Here is a 21,912-nt window from a genome sequence, read left to right as displayed (position 1 = left end):
TAACTCATAATTAATTTCACTTGTTCAAACATGTCTTCCCATGCACATGCATTCGGCAATCGGATCTTTACGTGTGTTCATCTTACGATTAGTTGAATGGTTTATAAACTTGTTGGCAGACAGCTTCCTATAGCTGTATGTCGTTGTAAGTGGCTTCAGGGCCGTATATATGGAACTGTCTGGTCTCACCCGACATGTTCCGGTTTGGCATTTAACTGTTTTATCCCTTGTTAGTTTTTTTTCAGGTCAAACTGACTGGCACGTTTCCGGATCACGAAGCACCCGGGGACCCGATTGAAGCCACACTTTCCGACTTGCTGTGTGTGAAGCACAGTGTCACATTTTGTGTCAACACTATCTATGATCGTAACGTTTCCGTGGAGCTGTTCTATTGCACTTAAATGTCTTGTGATCAAGTCAGTGTTTTTCATTTTTATCGTGCTCGTCCCTGTTCATAAGATCGTTTCGACCAGGTGAACTGCTGGCTTTATTCAGACTGCTACATTTGTCTGGGAGTAGGGCACTTGTTACCCGCGCAGGAAGATACCGGGTTTTAAATCTACCAGGTTACCAAAAGATGGTAGGATAGAACAAGCATCAATCGCAACAAATAAAACTTAGTTGTAATAATAGTGCTAACATGTAACGGCAAATTGGCTCCGATTTGAGCTCTGACCAGCACCAAACCCATTGATGGTGCTGCATTTCTGAAAACTGATGAAACGTACATCAGATATTATCGTTTCTAAATGGTGAGAATTGGGATGCCTTTCAATTATTGGTACTCTATAGTCTATAATTAAACTATTAGTACAATTGCCATTTGGCTAAAGTAAAATCATGTGACACCATGAATGCAGCATGGACCTCGGTAGTTGTCTCGGATCCTCAAGAGAACCCAAAGCTTTAACCATTTTCTGCTCGGTCATAGGCATTGGACTTGTGCTTCGGTGCAAAGGTAAATCCTTCTGGAACTTTGCCAAGCAACATCTCTGAGATCCTTATCTGCATGCACGGAATAGATGCATCAGTTTTCCAGCCATGTCCTTAGTATTCATACAACATTCTGAGCAACAAAGGGAGTGCCTACCCAGTCAGCTGCTGAATCAGAGACCATCAGGGTTTCAAGGTCATCACGCCCATAGTAGCTTGGAGGCCTCCAGTTCAATCGTTGTGGAATGACGTCCAGCAGACCCACCGGAATGTAGCGACAGGTGTAACTAAGCCATTCCAGTAGGAAATGGCGTGTTGTCTCAACTCCTAAAAAAATAGAAAACCGGAAACACATAGATGGTTCAAGAATTGACATTGCACCAAGGGAAAACAACAGACTAATGCTGTATTGCATTCATAATATGTTGTTTACGTTCCACAAGACCCTGAATCTGTCTAATCATCTACAGGGATGGGCTGAGATAACTCACCTTTGGAATCAGAGCCCCAATGTTCCAGACCAAAACGCACAAAATCTTTAAGAATATTTAATCTCTCACCAGATGTAATATCCCAGTGCCTTTGTTCTTTTATCTCAGTAAATAACCAAGGCTGCCCAGGTGTCATGTGTTAGCACAAAATCAATCATGCAAGCATACATAAAATCATGCCAATATAGACATGAATATTCTTTAGCAACAACAGCAAGTCAGTAATAGTAACTATGGCCAAATATGGAGCATATTACAAGCAACACGGTCCTGCAGTTGTGGAAGGAATATGAGAGATGGTAATCTCATCTATGTTATTTAGCAGGGGGTATTAAATGCCTCGTCCTTTTAACCAACCAACTTCAACCCTACTACCTCATGTTGCTAAATTAGGCATTAGGACAGCTTTGGAAAGAGTTTACTGCTATCCATATTTCCTTGCACATGATGTATCAATGTTTTTTTCATGTGTGAATGGTGATGGTGATCAGGCTTTGATCCATGCAATCTTTTAGAGCAATCCACAAAACATTGTGTCAACCCACTTCCCTCTTCTGAATTTTGAAACGCAACTAGACTGGACCTACTATCTCTGTAACCTAGGTCATGGTTCGGGCAAATGGACTACTGCTGTTTTCTAAGTTCTACCCAAGGATAATCCTTTGGCCCTTTGGCTATTTCCATTCTTTCAAATCTCTCTTCACTGCACAACCCTACCTACTGTCACTGGTAGGATTCAAAGCTGGCAGCTTTGCTTGCCTGATGAGTGGACAACTCAAAGGGTTGAAGTGCAGGATACACCCTCTTATTTGCCCAAGCTGGAATATGCACTCTCAAACATATCAGCATGGTTGCAATGATGTAGGAAATCGAATAGCATGAGAAAAGCTCTGGACAACAAGATGGTGCTAAATGCTGATGTTCTAACTTTAGGAAGAGCAGAATGCTAAACGGCAAGGATGAAACATTCATGAACATTTTTCACATTGGAGTGAAAGTCTACGAAATTTGTTTTCTGTTTATAGATGTGATGGTTCTGATTGAAGTTTACTCTTTAGTACTGAAAATCTGCATCTCCATTTGTAACTTCCATTCAGATTATTTCAATGTGAGCTCCCACAAATGTATATGGTGATGGAAAGGAGGTCAGCAAAAGTTGCATCCGAGATATGCAGAAACATGTAAAATGTCAGATGCTAACCTTGATAAGTGCACCTCTAGCAATCAAGCAAGTGGAAATTTTGGAGCAGTCTGAAACATGCTTGTTCCAGTCAGTAAAGGAGAATACATCACCATTTCCAATGACATGCAAATAGTCAGGAGCCTTCTATGCACATTGGTAGATATAGTCCCAATCAGCAAGTTTGCTGTAGCGTTGTTGCCGTGATCGACCATGTATTGTTATGGCTGAAGCACCCCAGTTGTAGATATCTGAAACTATAGAATCAGCACGATTCCTGCCCTCAAAGAAAGCTGTTCTTACCTGAAACCAAGCAACAGGGAGGAACATAAGTACTTCTGCAATTGCTACCTAAAAAATGGTTACATGTGCAGCACCATACCAAAAGATTACATGTCCAGATGCATATAGACAGGCATCTTCCTATCTGTGTGAAATTACAAAAATCTAGCTCTAGGCCTCTAGTACATTAATTAGCTGATGTTCAGAATTTCATGGCTGCATTACCTTAACAGTTAACGGTTTTTCAGTAACAGTAGATGCTGCTTGTACAATACTCTTAATCCTCATAGGCTTTGTGAGCAATGATGATCCAGCACCCTTGTTGACAACTATATCAATTGGGCAGCCCATATTTATGTCTATGAAGTCAACTGAACATTCATTATCCACAAGTTCAACTGTCCGTGCTACCGTATCTGGATACGGTCCACAGATTTGCACCCCAAACAAATCCTCTGATGGATGCCGTCGCAGCAAAGCCCACTCTGAAGCTTGCCCCTACATGAAAATATCATAAGGAAAGACCTCAAACCTCATGAAGAAAATCAAACTGGTAATAACCTATGAACTTTGCTAGCAAATTCAATAGTGCATGTCACAAAATTTTCACTCAGAAAAAGGAAAGATAAAACGAAGAAACATCTTGATCTAACCTGCAAAAGATTTGTGCACATAGCCATTTCTCCACAAGTAACATCAGCTCCCAAGGTTTTACAGAGCCTCCGAAAAGGAAGATTCCCGACAGTGGTCAAGGGAGCAAGGTACAGCTTCTCTCGGAAATCTATAATTTTCTTTTCACGTAAATGAGGTGTTGTGATCAGATCAACTTTGCAGGAACTTTGTTTATTTGAGGAAATTTTTACTCCATTGATTAAATTAACAACTTCAGATTCAGCCTCATTGTCATGAATACCTAATCCATGATATAGTAAAAAGGGTTAAAAAGATCTAAGAAATAGGAAATAATAAAAATAAGCAACAGGGGAATGTTAAACAATATCTGAGTTCAGAAGCAAATTACCAGTTCCATGGCCCTGAGTTTCATCAACTTCAACCTTTGATTTCTTTGATGGCCTTGGCTCCACAGATTCAACTGAGTTAACAACCAAAGGTTTTCCCTCTGAATTATCTATTTCTTTGCATGTGGGATCAGGTTCAACATTCACAGGAATGCTAGAGAGAGATGTTTTGTCATCACCATTCAGCTCACATGTTTCATCTGGATTATCATCATTTGCTGCTTCTGCTTTATTCTTGTTTCCATCCTGTGTCATAAATGTGCCAAAAGATTGATAGTGCTAGGACCATAGGAACCAGAAAATAGTGGCAATGACAGGATCTGGACTTAGTTGGAGGGGGGGGGGGGGTGCGGGGGGGGGTGGTTGGGGGCGAGTAATGGACCAATACAACTACACGTTGAACTAGGAACTTGACAAAACATGTCATATAGCCAAGAGTAGATTCTAAACAAACTTGGCCCACCATATAAAAACTAACAGAACTATGATAACTATAATGGGCTAAGTGTTCTAAAAAAAATAGAGGATCTTATAACTATATTGGGCACATCTTAGAACATATTTCATTTATTTTCCCAACCGTCCCTAGCCTTGCAAACAAGCAGAGGTTGGGCAACACAAATCTTTTCATTAGGAAGAAAGACAATTTACCATCCCTTAAAAGAAAGGAAACCCATGCCGTCATACCTAATTTTAATCCAAACATATATGTGTCCACTAATGTCACAAGGCGAAGGGCAGGCCTGGTGCAGTGGTGAGAGCTGTCTCACTGAGTCACCAGGTCGTGGGTTCGAAGCAGCCTCTCCGCAGATTTTGCGGGGGAAAGGCTTGTCTCGGTTTATCCCTTCCCCAGACCCCACTCATGTGGGAGCCTCCGGCACTGGGTCTGCCCTTTTTTTTTAATGTCACAAGGCAAGGGAGGGCAGAGAAAATGTGCCCTTGACAACCAACAAATGAATCTGATGTCTAGAATTAAGAAGGAAAATGTCCAAAATACTACCCTCAAGCATGGCCAATGTCTAGATAACCCCCTAAACTATCGTTTGGTTTGGTTTACTCCCCTTAATTATTTCAGTTGGTCCAATTTACCCCTCAAAAAGATTTGTCTTTTTTGTTTCTCCACATTCAAGTTGATTTTCAATTCCAAATTTTATGAGGGGATAGCTAGCACCATAATTTATGTTTAAAAAGATGTCATAAATCAGTATCATTATTTTGACAGGTTAGGACATATAGTAATAAATTAACACTATAATACAAAAATGTATTAAACATAATGACATAAAATTCATAATGTATTTTTAAAAATAATTTATGGTGCCAAAGGGCGCCTAGCTCAAACGGTTAGGTTTCCCGGCGGCACTCCTCAAGTCCTGAGTTCGACTCCCCGTGGGAGCGAATTTCAGGCTGAGGTTAAAAAAATCCCCTCGCCCGTCACATGTGCCAAAGCGCAGTAATGGTCCGGCCCAGGGTCTGGTCCGGCCTGTGGATCCGTGTGTGTGCGCCTTGAGTGCCGCATGGCCCAAGTCCGGCAGACGCCTTCTCACTGGCCAAGGATATCGCTGCGTCAGGATGTGGACGGGGGTTCGGGGGTTTTCTCGATCTGTGTGAGAAGATCTTCTTCTTAGTAAGAAAACCCGGGGGCCGTCATAACCCCCCTGCAGGTCGAGTTTTTTTTTTAAATAATTTATGGTGTCCACTATCACCGCACAAATTTCGAAATTAAAATTCAACCTGTATGTAGAGAAATGAAAAAGACAAATCTTGTTGAGGGGTAAATTGGACCAACTAAAATAGTTAAGGGGAGTAAACTAAACCAAACGTTAGTTTTGGAGGATATCTGGACATAAGCGATACTTGGAGGTAGTAATTTGGACTTTTCCCAATTAAGAATACAATATTTCAATTTCGGGCAATCATATTAGTTTGCTGCATGCCATTGATATATTCAATTTTGAAGGAAGGCACTACACTTTTGGCAGATGCTTAGCACCAACACATGTATTATATGTACCCATGATCAAAATAACTTGCAACCTTTTAAGAAGCAAACTGAACACAATGAGAATAAACGCATAGGAAGGTTACTTTATTGTAGAAAATCAAGAGATACAAGAAAAAGGAAAATTGGGAGATCAGAGATACGGCTAGACATTGGTAAAAGTTAACTATATACCTTAAGACCAAGAAGTTTGATCTGGGCACTGGCCTTGGGAAATTTATATTTGCTCTTCCATAAGAGCTTTTGAATTTTTTTGCTCAAAGGATTTCTCTCTTGGTTTCCCTCTGGATGATTTTGAGGAGCAACGGTATCCTTATGTGTACTAAGGAATCGACAAGTTATTCCATATGGACACAACTGTCCCAGTGAGGTAAATGGGCATGTGCCTTCAAGGTCAGTTGGTTTCTGCACACAAAAAGGCAATTTAGGATTAAATATGTTATAAAGCTCACTAATATATAGGCAAATAAAACAATACCTGAGACAAATAAGCATTTATGTCATGGCTGAAACGACAAGAGGTACCGTATTTGCATGAGTCCACATTTCCACTTTTCCCTACTTCGATACAAAGATGAGAAGTAGACTTTTGTTCCTGTGCAATATAATAAGTCAGTGGAGGACATAATTGCCCAAATTAAGTTGAGTGGTAATGGGATATCATTGGCGGTACAATGAGAAACAAAAGCTACCAGCCTACCACCAACATGAGCTGTCTATAAGCATGCAAAAGATGGTACCCCATGAGTATAAAGATGCACTATAAACTATAAAGCATGCAGGTAGTTATTATCGTAAAGCAATCATGTTGCCGAGAGAAACAGTTCTGAAATTATACTTCACAGGGTATCTAATGATATTAATTTGACGTCATAAATATTTGTGCACGTATCTATGAATTCGGTGAAACTGTAGATAGTTTGACGTAGAGAGTTAGAGTAATTCTAGAAGTTGAATTATTTTGGGACGGAGGGAGTACTCAACATATATGAGCCCCAAATAATAACTCAGCATTTTTATAAGTGTCAGAAGAAATGGAGAAGTACAATGTCACTCCCAAGTTCCACCTTAGGATTAGGATATAAAATTCCTGACTAACCAACAGAAATAATGATTATGGAAAATATTCCAGATTACTAAATCGAGCAATAACTGGGTGTGGAGGTCAAATATAGATCTTGCAAACAAAAACACTGGTATTCACTTTTCAACAGGCTATGCTTTGACAAAATTTATAATAAATAGCACTCACATAACCATAAGAAACCATGGAATGCCACATGATCTAGCTACAAGTTGGCCCACGCTTAGATTGAATCAGGAGCCCAGAAGTTTGTTTTTTTCGCCTAACGGATTAAAGGATAAATTGAACTACAGGTTGCTAAAACCTACTATGCAACAACTATGGCATTGCTCATTTTCTGCACACATTTACTACAGCTGAGAGCTCATTAATCTGGTAACATTTTGATACACATACACAGACACACAAGCCACAGAAATCGACACGAGTTTTTAGGAACAAGTTACAGCACGACGTAAATAGCACCGAAAAGTGAAACAATCGCACTGATCCGCAGATACATTTCAACGAGCACCTGGCAAGCAGAGCCCAATGACACGCCGAGGCAGCAGTAGAGCAAGCACCCTGCGCCGCGGTACCGTGGTAGTTCACCTGGTGGCGCTCTCGCTTGAGCTGGCGCTTGGACTTCTTCTCCACCTTTACGACGGCCCCGCCGCCGCCCTCCTCCTTGGGTGCCTCGCGGACGGGAGGCGGGCGGAGGAAGGCAGGCTTCACGGGGGCGACGGCGCGGGCTACCAGCTCCGCCGGGGTGGGACGAGCAGGAGTGGGAGCATCGGCTGTGACCGCAGGCAAGGCATCCGGTGGGTCGGTGGCCGGCGCGGTCGCGGCCATGGTGGAGGCGCACCGAGGCGGGCCACGGGATACAGGTAGCAACGAGGGTTTTATGTAACGGGAACTTTTGCAGTACACCCCATAATGGAGGCTCAATTTTACTGATAAGTTTACTCCTTTTGATGGAGTGTTTTTATTGAAATTAGAGTTATATATACCGATAATAATTGATAGGGAATATTTTTTCCCATCCATAAGAGTAATTCCAAACGACTGTTTGTATATCCCTCCTAGATGATAGGAATAGAGATTTTGGTAAAAAAAATAATCTCTGACAACTTGTTTAATTAGGTCTCCTAATATAGTCATCCGCTATTCCGTGTTTCTCACCGGTAAAAAATGGGGAGCGAGAATGATTCTATATAGTGCGCACAAGATATAGAAAAAATATTGGAGAGTGAAAGATATAAAGAGCGATTTTTATTTAAATGACTCTTTAAATGATGATTTAGAGAGTAAGTTTAAGAGAGACTCTCGGAGATTACCTTATTATATTATAAGTTCAAGGCTGCAAATGAACCAAGCTCGAGCAAGCTCGTCTTCTCAAGTTTGAGCTTGTCAGAGGATTGAGTCGAACTCGATCCGAGCCTAGAGTTAGGCTCAAACTTGGCTGGTTAATCATTTGAGCCATCTTGAGTTGAGCTTAAGGCGAGCAAAATATGAACAATCACGCGTATTATTTGACTTTTTATGTACCTATGTTCTAAAAAGGAATGCCATTCTTAATTTTCGGTGAGTCAATAAATCTTGAGGCCCGTTTGGATCCTTAGAATTGAATTTATTCTAATAATTACAATTTAGGCATAGATTAATTAAGCTAATATAGTTGTATATGGAATATTTGTATATTTAGGCTCCGTTCGCTGGTTTGAAATTTGGCTGAAAAACACTGTTCCGGCTGAATTGTTATAAGAGAAAAACACTGTTCTGGCTGAAAAAAGAAGCCGAATAAGCTGAATATAGGGTAAGCTGAACATGGCCTTATTGTTAGACATACAGGAGACATACTTATATGTTGCATTTCTATTGTAGGGAAGTGAGTTGAAGAGGAAGTTGGAGAATATAATTATAGCATAGTGACCTATAGAATCCATTTTCATCTCCCACCCTATAAATTTAAGATAGACTTATTTGTGAGCTTAGGAAATGCTATGGAATATCAAATTCCAAGCCAAATAGCCTAATTCATTATGTAGATTTCAATTACTCCAAAATAAAGGGATCCGAACGGACCCTTAAAGTTAGCTAGATAACATGTACGGATACTTTTAATGTGTAATAAGTATATCAGTAGATGAAATATGGAGTATATTTTTATAATAAATATATCTAGAGATAAAAAGATTGATAATATTTTTGATAAACCTAGTCAACTTCAAGAAAATTTGAGTTAGTTTAAACCTAGAATGATATTTCTTTTTGGAACAGAGGCAGTAGGATTTGAAAAATATAGTCAGTAAAGTTCTAGTTTGCTGCTGCTACAGATTGAATCATCAATTTGTTTTCTCTGCCTTATTTTGAGTGAAAAATCTGAAGTCAAAATCTCATTGACCGGTAGAACTGGTTCTTGCAGCTCCATAGGATCATTGTACAGTTTATACTATGAACGATAACACATATTCACAGTAGCAGTTCTCCAGTTCATACAAGCAACATGTTCATACTAGTTTACCATTTCATAGAAGCATCTAGTTCATACTCACGGCAGCAGATTGCACTCAGCAACATCAGTTCACACTAGCAAGTGTTGGGCGTAGTTATTCACTCAAACATTGAGAATAAAGTGAACTCAATTGTGTATTCATTTTCATATCTGAATACATGTCGGATGGGGTATTTATAGAGGTCCTAATCTCGTAATTTCTATATACTTGACTATAGTACCCCTACTCTGAATGAATACAACCCCGTCAATTGTCGGGGGCAATCTGGTCATTACATTTTCTACTCCATATTCCTTCTATCCTGAAACGATCTTGAAGTTCATCATTGATAGTTTGTCTTCGCGCCTTGTGAACAAAATGACTTCGTCTTGTTCTTTCTTAACTTCGCCTGATGGCGAAGTGTGCTTGATGGCTTCGCCCCTTCCTGTTTTTGGCAATATGGACTATTGGGCTTCGCCTCACCATCTATCTTCTCTTTATTTGGGCGAAGTAACAAAGACGTCTTCGCCCCTCTTTCCTGTATGCCAATACTAAGAAGAAAGTTATTAACCAATTCCGAAGTTCTCGGGTGAGTTTACCTGAGGTCAAATCCACAACAGCAAGAAATGAGTTCACACTTGAGAAAAATGTACAGACTGCTAAGTCTAAACTCAAGCAACTGGTCTATAATCAAAGAACCATATAATTGGTCTGCACTTTCACAGAACAACGGCGACAGGTCTCATAGTTACAGAGTATCATGACCAACATTACAGGTATCATGACCTGAGACATGATCACAACAACAGCTTGCTACTTTGCTAGATAGGTAACTTGTTCCTCATATTGATCTTCTACTTCTCCAGGTAGTCATAACTGCAAGAAACAAGATCAACTGAGATATTAGCTAATTAACAGCAACCAGCTATCACGCATATAACATCAAAACAGGGAAGGCGCCATCCGCAAAATGACACTGACCCCAAAATGGTCAAACTTATATGCTTAATGCTTTCATTCAGGAAACATGAAGGGAAAGAGTATACATACTTATATGCTTTCAGGAAAAAGCATCTTCTTGGGTCATACTTGACAGAGACTGTTGTGAGATTATAAGTATTCCATCCAAATTTACTTCAAAGTGAAATTTTAGTCTGTCATTTCCTTGCTAACATCAGTGAAATTTTAGTCTCTGAAATTTTAGCATTGAGCATGATTCACACTGGTGAAACTCACAGGAGCTGAACTCTCTTCCAAGGTACTACTTAATTATTGCATCATATAAGATTCTAGCTACTACTGATTTTCCAGTGCTAAGTGCATCAATCTGTGCAGATAGGAAATGCAAGGCATCCTTAACTCACCGCATATATATCAAATACAGAACAAGTGACTTTTTGCACATTATGAAGGTGAGCATATGTACTTAATAAGCTCTGTCTATACACCAAAAAAAAGGGCGTACCCAGAGCAGAGAGCTCCCGCTCTGTGCGGGGTCTGGGGAAGGGTGTTAGTGGCAAGCCTTACCCTCGCCTGTGCAATGCGAGGAGACCGCGACTCGAACCCGGGACCTTCCGGTCACAGGCAGTAAGACTCTACCGCTTGCACCAGGCCCGCCCTTCAAGCTCTGTCTATACACCACGAGTGTAAAATAGAACCAGGTTTTGTAAGACAGGCATTGCATATGATTTATTAGAAGATGCAGGAGGTGAGCTTTCCAAAGCAGTTACGAGTTGTAACGTGCAACTGTTTCAGAATATATGTGATTGCCTCAGAAACATGAGAAAGATAACTACATACAGTAGAACAATTTGGTACTATCATCGACACTGAAGCAAGGACATCCCCTTGTATTTGAAAGAGTAGAAGCAAGACTGCAAGAGAGCAAGTTCTGCTACTATATTTAGCAGAAACTATCAGAAGAGAGTAAAGGGCACAATCGAATTGCAAAATATCACTTTTTTGAACAAAATTATACAGCAAGGAAATCAATACAAACAAATTAGTATGAGTTGCAAAAGAGCTTTTAGGTAGGTGATGACAGGTGGCAGTAGCAGCACAGATTAAACATACAGGAAACAACTATTGGAGAAGGAAAAATTAATTACCCATGAAAACACATCTTCTTCAGAGCTTGATGACTTGGTGATGGGCTCATTGGAATCTTGCTGCGGACAGTCCAATGCTGCTCAATAGGTCCAGGTCTGGGTATCTCCTTTTCAATCAAATGCAGCACCTTCTCTATATAATCAAGATCCTTCATACTTGGCTTTGCTACGGTTCCTGTGCAGAAGCAGTTTCTAGAAACCCACTGCTGCCCACCACAATCAAAGCCCAGTATTTCATCACTCCAGCCCATGCGATACCCTTCAGACTTCTTCCAATACTCAGCTTCTGCTTTATTGATTTTCATCACATGATCTTTATCCAGAGGACCAAAAGCAAGCAGCTTGTCCCTCAGTAAATGGAAGTGTACCTATTTCTGGGTCATTACTTTCCGCTTCAGTTCTGAAAAGCATCTATAAGGTGGCGTAAGTGAAAAAACAAACAAATACCATTGCTGATACAGCTAGAAAATACCGTAGAAAACTAAATAATGACATTTTTACTTCATTTGAGTAGATCAAATTGCTTCAACGGCATAGTATGCCAGTTGACTGCATAAACCAATATTCCGATTTCATTCGACAGGATCTGTAACCACCTATGATAGGAATGAATTACAAATGTGATGGGTTAAGCCTCCTGCAACGAATGTAACTCAGCGTGTCTGTAACCACCTACAGCGCAGGCTGGTAGCTCTGCTCTTTGATCTAGCATCAATGACAAGTATCTCTCTGCCACCACCAGGAGCATCGAGACAATGACCACCTTGCTGCAGCAGAGGCCAAGTCAAGCTGTGATCTGCCAAAGACCATGGGAAAATATGAATAAAAAATGGAGATATCACTGCAGCAGCTCAAAGGATTGCTCTTAAGATCTTCGATGAATAAAGTAAATAAATAAATAAATAAAAGTGATGGAACGATAAGTGGATAAGCATCTCATTTCACCACAATTTGGACCATAGAAAAGAAAATGCAGAAAACAACTTCCTTCTCTCTTTTCATAAAAATATTCCAGGTCCATCTGTTGTCAAATTTAGGAGCTGCAAATACTAAACAAATTACATGCCTTTTAACATAGAGAATACATTTGGCAGGAAGGTTACTTTATCATGTACTAAATTGCACGGTGTTATGGCACAGCAATGCAATCATTTCTTCTTTGTAACGAATATGAGTTACATTGTGCCAAATATAAGCATATGTCATTCTTTACAAACAAAAAAAAGGATTCAATACTCCTGGTTGTTGTTTCAAAAAAAAAAACTAAAGCAAAGGAAGATACCAAAGATGCAGTATTGAGTCAAATCCTACTAGAATCACAAACGAACAGAGTACTAAGGGGGGAAAGACCCACTATCTATCAGAACACAGACTAACACTCTACATGAGATAGTAAGAATCTGCCTCTTCCAAGTATCGCATGGCGAATATTGACATACTGCTCTATACTGAATTATGCAATGCTGTTACAGGTCCATCCAATGTAAACAAGGGAAACTTCATAAGACCATCGTTACCATTCACAAACGCTAATAATAGGCAATGCCCTCATTTCATAAATAGGAAATATCTGACACGAAATATCACACACATACTTGGAGTCTCAAAAGCACCGGTGAAACTCCAATTCAGCTGGTTTGTCTTTAAACGAGGAATGATAACAGAAGGAAAGGAACAGGCATGATGGGCCTGTAGTTGGCGATGAGTCTGCATATCATATAGATATACATGAGACTACCCTGTAGAAGCAATATTCGTTTCTATGTACCTTGCAGTCCGTCCAGAAGAGGCGAACATAAAAACAAGAGAATACCTTCAAAAACATCAAGCTAATGTAGAAGATATTATACTAAAGAAACAGTAACATGAGTGTTCTAATTTCTTAATCCATGGAATTACAAACGGTAAATGCTGCTATCAATGAGGGAAAAATACAAAGCTTTGAATATAAGAATTTCATCAAGTATTAAGTGGTAGGACCTCTTACAAAATATAAAACAATAAGCAGAGAATATTGTGATATAACCATTAATCTGTAAGTTGTTCCCCCCTCTAAATATAACTGGGAGTCTGGGACTGAATAAGATAATTTTAGCTGGTGAACGTGATGCCAAAGTGCACTAACAGGATAACATTTCTGTAGACTGTTTCTTCAAACAAAGGAGACTGGAGAAACAGTCAGAAAATTAGAGCAGGACACAGATACAATCACTCCAACAAATTTACATGTCACATGAAGATGTATCAGCCCAGGCGAGGGTATAAGTCATTTAACAAAATGCTTATTTGTAGGCCTCCTCTGGAAAATTATACTGCAAAGGTGAGCTGACTGCAGAGGGAAGAAGAAAAAAGATTCTAACCTCATTTTCAAATAATCCCAGAGATCCGCTAATGAACACTTGCACTCATTATCAACAGGTCATACCGAGAGCCGAATACTATGCGAGGAAAACAATCATCAGGGAGCATCTTATAGCCAATTAACCAAGACAACATAACAAAAGGCGGATAATATGAGAGGAAAGCAACATAGGACTATTTCTGTCAACATACCTTGTGTGAGGGAAAAACATAACAAACATTTTTGCCCTTCTAACAGTGTGGGAGATACGCTAGCTTAAATTATAGGAATTACATCAGTGATCTGGTCAACAGGGTTTCTTCACAAATTATTATCGTATTATGCAACAAAAAGAGCAGAGACTTGAGCACCACCTGTCTATTACTTTGTAAACTGATTCCTGTTGTAAAGCTAGCTACGACTGCACACAAGATCATTTTACCTGTTAATAAACTAGATGGCGAAGTGCGGTAATAACAGGATAAGATTTGCCTAGAGAACATCGTCATTCGCAGTATACCACAGACAGAGCATGCCTCATCAGGTCGCCAACCTTCTTCCATCGAAGGGATACGTACGAGGCCAGAGCCAGACACGGGGAAAACGAAGTCTAGACAGCCCATGCGGCAGAAACAGCCAACGAGGATGGTACAGGTGCACAGAACCACCATGTTGGAGAGAGACAACGGTGAGGATCAGCTGGTTGAATTTGAAGGTGGATAACCACCGAAGCCGGCCTAGCGTGGGGCAACAATTCGCCGAGCAGCTGGAGCGCGTGGCCGAGGCTCAGGAGGTTCCCGGCGCGGCCCGCGATTGAACGCGCTCCGGCTGTTCGACGAATTGCTTCCTCACGGCAGGCCAGGTCGGAGAATCAACTGCGGGCGGAGGCGGCGCTCACGGGGAGTCAGGGATGCGGAACGGACGGCGCGCAGCCTGGATCTCCGGGTGGGGGCGGATCGGAGAAGCGCCATGTCACGCCCCGTTGCCGCCGGCTAGCGCCGTCGACGTGAGGAGTCCAGAAAGCACACGAGAGACGAGGAAACGGGAAGAGGAACCTTCCTCTTTCACCGAGTTCTGATTCAGAAATGCAATGAGTCTCACAACGATACAACACACGCTTAAAACACCTCCCTTGACATATGGCCCACATGTCATACTCTGCCTATTACATAACTGCTAGAATACGTCTTCTGACTTCCTTAGCGACTTCTCTTGGTTCACGTCTTCTTCAGCTCAACGGTGTACCTGGTCTGACATCTCCTCCCACCGAAGATGATGCTTGACCCCAAGCAGGTGCCTGCGGAAACCGTTGACAAATGACATTGTAGTCTTCCCAGGTTGTTGAAGTCGGTGGCAGACATGTCCACTGAATGAGCACCTGTGGAATAGCGGCATTACCACGCTTAACCAATCGGCGCTCAAGTACCTTCCCAGGCAGGGCCGTCGTGGCCTCAATATCAGTGGTGAATGGCAGCTCAGAAAAAAACTAATGTATAAGCTGGAACAACAGGTTTAAGTTGTGAAACATGAAACACATCATGAATCTTACTGTCGTCCGGAAGCTTCAGGCGATAGGCCACCCGCCCAATGCGTTCAGTAACAAGATAGGGCCTGAAATACTTGTAGGACCGTTTAGGAAATGGTCGATTTGCCACGGAACTCTGTGTATACGGTTGCAGCTTCAAGAGAACTTGGTCACCCACTTGGAACTCAATGTCAGTACGATGTTTGTCAGCCATCACCTTGATTCTGTTCTGTGCCCTGGCCAAATTCTCCTTGAGGGCCTTCAAATGGAGTTCTCTGTTCTCTACCAGTTCAGCTACAGTGACTGATGTTGTCTGGTGGATAATAGGAGCAGCACCAACCTTTGGATCATAGCCATATAGAGCCTTGAATGGAGAACTTCCAAGAGAAGTATGGTAAGTAGAATTATACCACAGTTGTGCCAGAGAGAGCCAAGAGTGCCAGGTTTTGGGTGAGTCTTGGACAGCACACCGTAGGTACAGTTCAAGACATTGATTGACTCTCTCAGTCTGTCCATCACTGTGTGGATGGTAGGCAGTGCTAAGCTGTAGGTTGACTCTGTAAAGCTTGAAGAGTTCCTTCCAAAAGGTACTAACAAATATTGTGTCTCGATCAGATACAATGGAGTTTAGAAGACCATGAAGCTTGACAATGTTGTCCATGAAAAGCTGAGCTATGGTAGATGCTGTGTACGAATGTTTAACTGCCACAAAATGAGCAAATTTGGTAAGTCTGTCCACTACTACCATGATCACACTGTAACCATTGGATTTAGGCAGGCCTTCTATGAAATCCATAGATATGTCCATCCATACCCCCTCAGGAATTGCTAGAGGCTGTAGTAGTCCAGGTGGGAAGTGATTAGTATGCTTGGCTTGTTGACAGACAGAGCACTGCTTAACAAAATCTTCCACAGCCATCTTCATTCCTTTCCCAGCAAAGTGAGTCTTGAGTCTCTGGTATGTTGCTTTAGTACCTGAGTGACCCCCAATAGCGCTGGAATGGAAAGTTGCTATAATCTTTGTCTGTAAGGCTGAGTTTTGGGCAATCCAGAGCTTGTTCTTGTACCTGATGATACCATTGTCCAAGCTGTAACCTGCCATATCAGGGCTTTGGATAGCCAGTTGGGTCAGCAACTTCTGGGCCTTAGGATCAGTTGCATAAGAATGAAGTACTTCCTGCAACCAATCAGGCCTAACCATGGAAACGACATGTAAGGTGTGGAGGTGAGCCACCCTGGATAGTGCATCTGCTGCCAAGTTGTCTTTTCCTTTCTTATAAACAATTTTGAACTACAGCCCCATCAATTTGGTCATTGCCTTCCTTTGCATATCAGAATGCAGGTTCTGTTCCTAGAGATAAGCTAAGGACTTGTGGTCTGTCAAAATAATAAACTCTTGTCTTTGTAGATATTGTCTCCATCTTTCCACTGCCATAATCAATGCCAAGAACTCCTTCTCATAAATAGAGAGATGTTTGTGTTTTTCACCCAAGGCTTTGCTAAGAAAAGCAATTGGTTGTCCCTTTTGCATCAAGACTGCCTCAATACCATCTGCACAAGCATCTGTTTCCACAGTGAATGGCTCCTGGAAATTGGGTAGGGTGAGGACTGGGGTGTGGGACATAGCAATCTTGAGTTCATCAAATGCTGTCTGTGCTTTTGGATTCCACTAGAACTGCTTGTTCCTTAATAGATTGGTCAGTGGTTTTGCAATGATGCCATAACCTTTCACAAACTTCCTATAATATCCTGTTAACCCCAGAAAGGCTCTCAGTTCTGTAAAAGTTGTTGGTGTGGGCCAGTGAACCATAGTTGTTGTCTTCTGGGGATCAGTGGCCACCCCATCAGCTGATATAATGTGCCCCAAGTATTCCAACTGGCTTTGAGCAAAGGAACATTTGGACTGCTTCAAATAAAGTTGATTGGCCAACAGTGTCTAGAGAACCAATTGTAAAATGTTCCTGGTGTTCTTGTAATGATTTGCTATATATGAGAATATCATCTAAGAACACTAGGACAAATTTCCTCAGAAAAGGTTGAAGGACTTGGTTCATGATGCACTAGAAAGTAGCTGGTGCATTAGTGAGCCCAAATGGCATTACCTTGAACTGGTAATGGCCCTGATGTGTTTTAAAGGCAGTCTTGTACTCATCTTCAGGTAACATTCTCACCTGGTGATACCCTGACCTCATGTCCAACTTAGTGAATATTTCTGCTCTAGACAACTCATCCAGAATCTCTTCGATAACCAGCATTGGAAATCTGTTCTTGACAGTCATGTCATTCAACTTTTTGTAGTCCACACAAAATCGTCAAGATCCATCTTTTTTTGACTAGGAGTACAGGGGAAGCAAAAGGGCTATGGCTGTGGGTGATTAACCTAGCCTGTAATAATTTCTAGACCTGCTCCTCTATTTCAGTTTTGTGTTGAGGAGAATAGTGGTAGGGTCTGGCATTGATAGGTATAGCTCCAAGGATGAGTGGAATGGAATGATCATAGCTCCTGGATGGTGGTAGTGTCTGGGGATCATGGAAAACTTGGCTATGTTGATCAAGAATGTGTTGTATAGCTAGAGGTGGTTCGGCTGGTGGAAGGTTGGGTGGAGATAAGGTGGCATGGGTGGGTTTGACAATAACAAAAGCCTAACTATTATTGCCTTTGGTGTCTTTGTATAATTTAGTGGCAGAAATGGGTTTGGCTTGCAAAGGAGGGGAGATAATGCCCTAGAGCTTTAACTTGTTTGTTGTGGATGTGGGACTATAGTGTTTTCTTGGACCAATCCACTTCCATAGGGCCCTATTGCTTAAGCCAGTCATAGCCCAAGATGGCATCATAAGTAGTCATGTCCAAGACTATCATGTCACTGCATAAAGTATGCCCCTGAATATACCACTGTAAGTTCTTTACTTTGGCTATAGTAGTCAACATGTCTCCATTAGCCAATCTTATTGTCCTTGGTGGGATTGTTACAGTAGCTAACCTGGCCAGTTTCACAAAGTTGGAACTGATGAAACTATGTGAACTACCCGAATCCAATAAGGTAAGCATAACTTTATCTTGCACAAGGGCTTTGAGCTTCATAGAATTGTCAGTATCCATACTAGAGAGTGCATTCAGAGATAAGTGACAGAAATCTTGTGCAAGAGTATCTTCAATAGCTAGCTGATTTAGCATATCGTCTGTAATCTCCTCTTTGTTTGTGTCTAGATCATTGAGAACCAATGCATGAACCTAAGCCTTGTGATGTTTGGGGCAATTCTCTTGGTGGCCAGGTTCAAACTTGTCACCACAAGCAAAACACAGGTTGTTAACACACCTATAATCCCTCAACTGCCTAATTCTTTGTAGATTGACATTGTTTATCTGAGGACTAGGAGTGTACTGCTTCTGAAACTGTTGCTTGGGAGCAGCAGTGTTCCTATTATATTTGGCCTTGGTTCTCTCTTGGGTTCTTTGCTGGATCTTGGCAATTAAAGTTGCCCTGTCAACTGTGAGTGGAACATGGGGCTCTACAGCTGCTCGAATGTCATCCTTGAGACCAGCTACATAAGCTAAAGCAAAGAAAACCTCATCATAATGGCTGTTGTGCATGATAATGTTATACTACAGTGCCTGAAAAGCCAAAGTGTACTCTTCCACTGTACCACTTTGCTTGAGGGCTAGCAGATCAGTGATGGCTGTACGAAAATCATCTATACCAAACTTGGACAGAACTACTGAAGAAAATACAGTCCAGGAGGGCCAAGTGCGACCCTGTTTGTAAGCTTGCCACCATTTGGCGGCATTTTCCTATAAGTGCATTGTAGCATATGTGACCTTCATCTCCTCTTCGGTCTTGTAGATTTTGAAGTAGTCATCACAGTTGTCCAGCCATATCTTGGGATGGTTGCCATCAAAAGTTGGGAATTGCATCTTGGGAAGTGCATGGTGAGGCGTGGAATCCTTGTGATGATGCTGGTGTCTGTTGGATGGCTCAATTTTCACTACATAGTCTTTGCTAGCAAATATGTTGTCAAAATGTGCCTCTTCTGCGGAGCTCAGAGAAACATTCTCTGATTGATGCATTGCAGCCTCACTCTCCATCTGACGTAGTGTTAGAGAAGCCATTGCTTGTCCATTGGCCTATACCTGCTTGGATATGAGTTTCTATTCTGCCTTTGTTTCGTCCACACTTTGCTTCAACTGCTGTTGGATCAGACTGATATCATTCATTTGTTTGAACACGAGGTCAAAATTTTCCATGACCGGCTCCCAGCGACTCTTTTTCGTCATCCATGTTGGTTGACATGGCATCTAGGATGAACTTGGTCTGAACCGAAGGCTTAGGAGGAGCCGTCGTGAAGAAGCTAAGATACAGTTGACTGACTGGTGTAGTAACAGGTTTGGCCTCTGCCTCCCCAACAATCTACTACACCAAAACTGCAGACTACGCCTAGATGCACGGCACCACCAAGGAATTTTACGCGAGAACATGTCCCGCAACCCGAGTGTGTGAGCGCGTCCCCACCAATGCCACCGTAACCCAATCGAGTAAGAATGCTATGGAATTTTACACAGGAACTTGTCCCGCAACCCTCGCAGCCCTCGATTGAGTGCCAAATGAACTCGTATCCATCGCCGATGCCAAGTCGATGCCGAACCCCAGCCGAGGAAAGATGCTGTAGAATTTGGCGGAGTGGTGGGTGGGAATTGGTTGGGTTGTGGATGGGTAGAGGTGGAAATTGCAGAGCTCAGGTGAATTAGTGCCACTATCGGAGCCAACCTAGTTCAACCCAAAGGAGGGACCTCTGGTTCCTTCCGTCGAACACCTCGAGTGCGTTAACGGAGATCCCCTGCCCACCGGAATTACGAACTGCAGATCAAGGTGCCCGGTCGTGGAACGTACCCAGATGGACTGAGCAACTGCGGTGAGGTGGGTGGAGTGGATTGAAGGTAGTAGGTTACCGGATTGTAGGGGTGTTAGCGCCGCTGCGAGACAACCGTCATCGGATAACTAGCGCAGAGAAGAGCTGTGGTCGCCCGTCGCCCCCCGCGCCAAGGATACACCGTCTCTGATACCAACTGTCACGCCCTGTTGCTGCCGGCTAGCGCCGTCGATGTGAGGAGTCTAGAAAGCACATGAGAGACGAGGAAACGGGAAGAGGAACCTTCCTCTTTCACCGAGTTCTAATTCAGAAATGCAATGAGTCTCACAACGATACAACGCACGCTTAAAACACCCCCCTTGGCCTATGGCCCACATGTCATACTCTGCCTATTACATAACTGCTAGAATATGTCTTCTGACTTCCTTAGCGACTTCTCTTAGTTTATGTCTTCTTCGGCTCAATGGTGTACCAGGTCTGACACGCCAACTGCGCCGTGGAACCGTAGGTGAGTGTAGGAGCTAGAATGGTGTGGTGGTGATGGCGTGCGGAGGAGAGAGAGGTGGTTGTGGTGGGCGGTGAGGTTCCCGCCACGGCAGCGGCGGAGGAGGTGCCGCAACATGGTGTTGGGCGCCGATAGTGGTGGGCGGTGGGGGACGGACCACGCCGGTAGCGGCCACCGCTCTTGAGCTGACATAGCTACAATTATGGGGTCATGGCCCATACGACCCCAATATACACATGTGGCCCGCTCGGTCCAGTGAACCTGGCCCACGAGTACGTTTTGGTTAGTGACGTCGCTTTCGGTCCATGTCCGGTAGCAAGAATTACAATTGTCAAAAATAGATTACAAAATTCCATTTGAAAATTAGATTGATTTGATTTGAAATAGATTACAAAATTCCATTTGAAAATTAGATTGATTTGATTTGATTTGAAATAGATTACAAAATTCCATTTGAAAATTAGATTAATTTGATTTGATTTGAATTTGATTTTATTTGAAAAATATATATATAAAACTGGCCATATTCAACTTAGGATAGGACAAGCTCTTATATGCCATCAATTCTTTTTTATTAGAAAAAAGCATTTTATTTCTGTTTTTGGAAACCAAATGCTTAGCTATACGCAGTCAATATAGTGTTTAGGCTTGAATCATTCGCCATGTTCGCTTGAACTTATCATCCATAGAACAGTGTTTTTCTCTCACAACAAATTAACTTCAGTCAACTTATCAGCCGCAGAAACCATGAACCAAATAGCGTGATTATCTTATATGTAAGCCATGTAGAATTTGAAATACACTTGGCAATAATAATGCATGAGCTAACTCGAACTCGATAAGCTTGCGAGCTTTAGATCAATCTTGAGCTTGGCTCGTTTAAAAATCGAGCTAATCTCGAATCGTTGTGTTTTGCTCTATACACTATCCTAGATTTGCACATCACTGTCGGCATCATCACTATCGGATTTGTGAGAACCGGCAGTGATGTACCTTCACTGCTGGTTATGAGCTTGAAAATGAAAAAATGATTGGGGCTAAGCTAAAACTGGTAGTAAAGGACCACATCATTGTCGGTTTGTGGCTTGAACCGGTAGTGTTT

General features: G+C 42.0%; 2 protein-coding genes and 1 long non-coding RNA gene across 3 annotated transcripts; all 3 read right to left on the bottom strand.

Moving 5' to 3' along the window:
* Positions 1-677: 677 nt before the first annotated feature.
* Positions 678-7,859, bottom strand: LOC136497889 (tRNA-dihydrouridine(47) synthase [NAD(P)(+)]-like). The gene is made up of 10 exons (XM_066493769.1): positions 7,583-7,859; positions 6,386-6,502; positions 6,082-6,312; positions 3,908-4,151; positions 3,540-3,799; positions 3,112-3,384; positions 2,626-2,907; positions 1,425-1,545; positions 1,091-1,260; positions 678-1,005 (listed from the first exon to the last, which is right to left on the bottom strand). The coding sequence occupies exons 1-7, from the start codon at positions 7,820-7,822 to the stop codon at positions 2,752-2,754; spliced, it is 1,521 nt and encodes a 506-aa protein (XP_066349866.1). The 5' UTR covers positions 7,823-7,859; the 3' UTR covers positions 678-1,005; positions 1,091-1,260; positions 1,425-1,545; positions 2,626-2,751.
* LOC136495508 (tRNA-dihydrouridine(47) synthase [NAD(P)(+)]-like) lies at positions 907-1,560 on the bottom strand. Its single transcript, XM_066491423.1, has 3 exons — positions 1,425-1,560; positions 1,091-1,260; positions 907-1,005 (listed from the first exon to the last, which is right to left on the bottom strand). The coding sequence occupies exons 1-3, from the start codon at positions 1,558-1,560 to the stop codon at positions 907-909; spliced, it is 405 nt and encodes a 134-aa protein (XP_066347520.1).
* Positions 7,860-10,283: 2,424 nt separating the features above from the next.
* LOC136497676 (uncharacterized) lies at positions 10,284-12,559 on the bottom strand. The gene is made up of 3 exons (XR_010769382.1): positions 12,250-12,559; positions 11,574-12,169; positions 10,284-10,341 (listed from the first exon to the last, which is right to left on the bottom strand). It is a non-coding gene; the product is annotated as an uncharacterized lncRNA (long non-coding RNA).
* Positions 12,560-21,912: the final 9,353 nt, after the last annotated feature.

The sequence above is a fragment of the Miscanthus floridulus genome, chromosome 12 (genome assembly GCF_019320115.1).
Source record: "Miscanthus floridulus cultivar M001 chromosome 12, ASM1932011v1, whole genome shotgun sequence".
Classification (NCBI taxonomy): domain Eukaryota; kingdom Viridiplantae; phylum Streptophyta; class Magnoliopsida; order Poales; family Poaceae; genus Miscanthus; species Miscanthus floridulus.
This window is presented reverse-complemented; position numbering and strand designations above follow the sequence as displayed.

Coding starts and splice junctions, on each gene's coding strand:
- LOC136495508 (XM_066491423.1), bottom strand. CDS start 1,560: ATGACACCTGGGCAGCCTTGGTTATTTACTGAGATAAAAGAACAAAGG. Junction 1,261..1,424: donor TTGGGGCTCTGATTCCAAAG/GTGAGTTATCTC, acceptor CTATTTTTTTAG/GAGTTGAGACAACACGCCAT. Junction 1,006..1,090: donor CTGATTCAGCAGCTGACTGG/GTAGGCACTCCC, acceptor CCGTGCATGCAG/ATAAGGATCTCAGAGATGTT.
- LOC136497889 (XM_066493769.1), bottom strand. CDS start 7,822: ATGGCCGCGACCGCGCCGGCCACCGACCCACCGGATGCCTTGCCTGCG. Junction 6,503..7,582: donor TCAAGCGAGAGCGCCACCAG/GTGAACTACCAC, acceptor TATATTGCACAG/GAACAAAAGTCTACTTCTCA. Junction 6,313..6,385: donor TAAATGCTTATTTGTCTCAG/GTATTGTTTTAT, acceptor TTTTGTGTGCAG/AAACCAACTGACCTTGAAGG.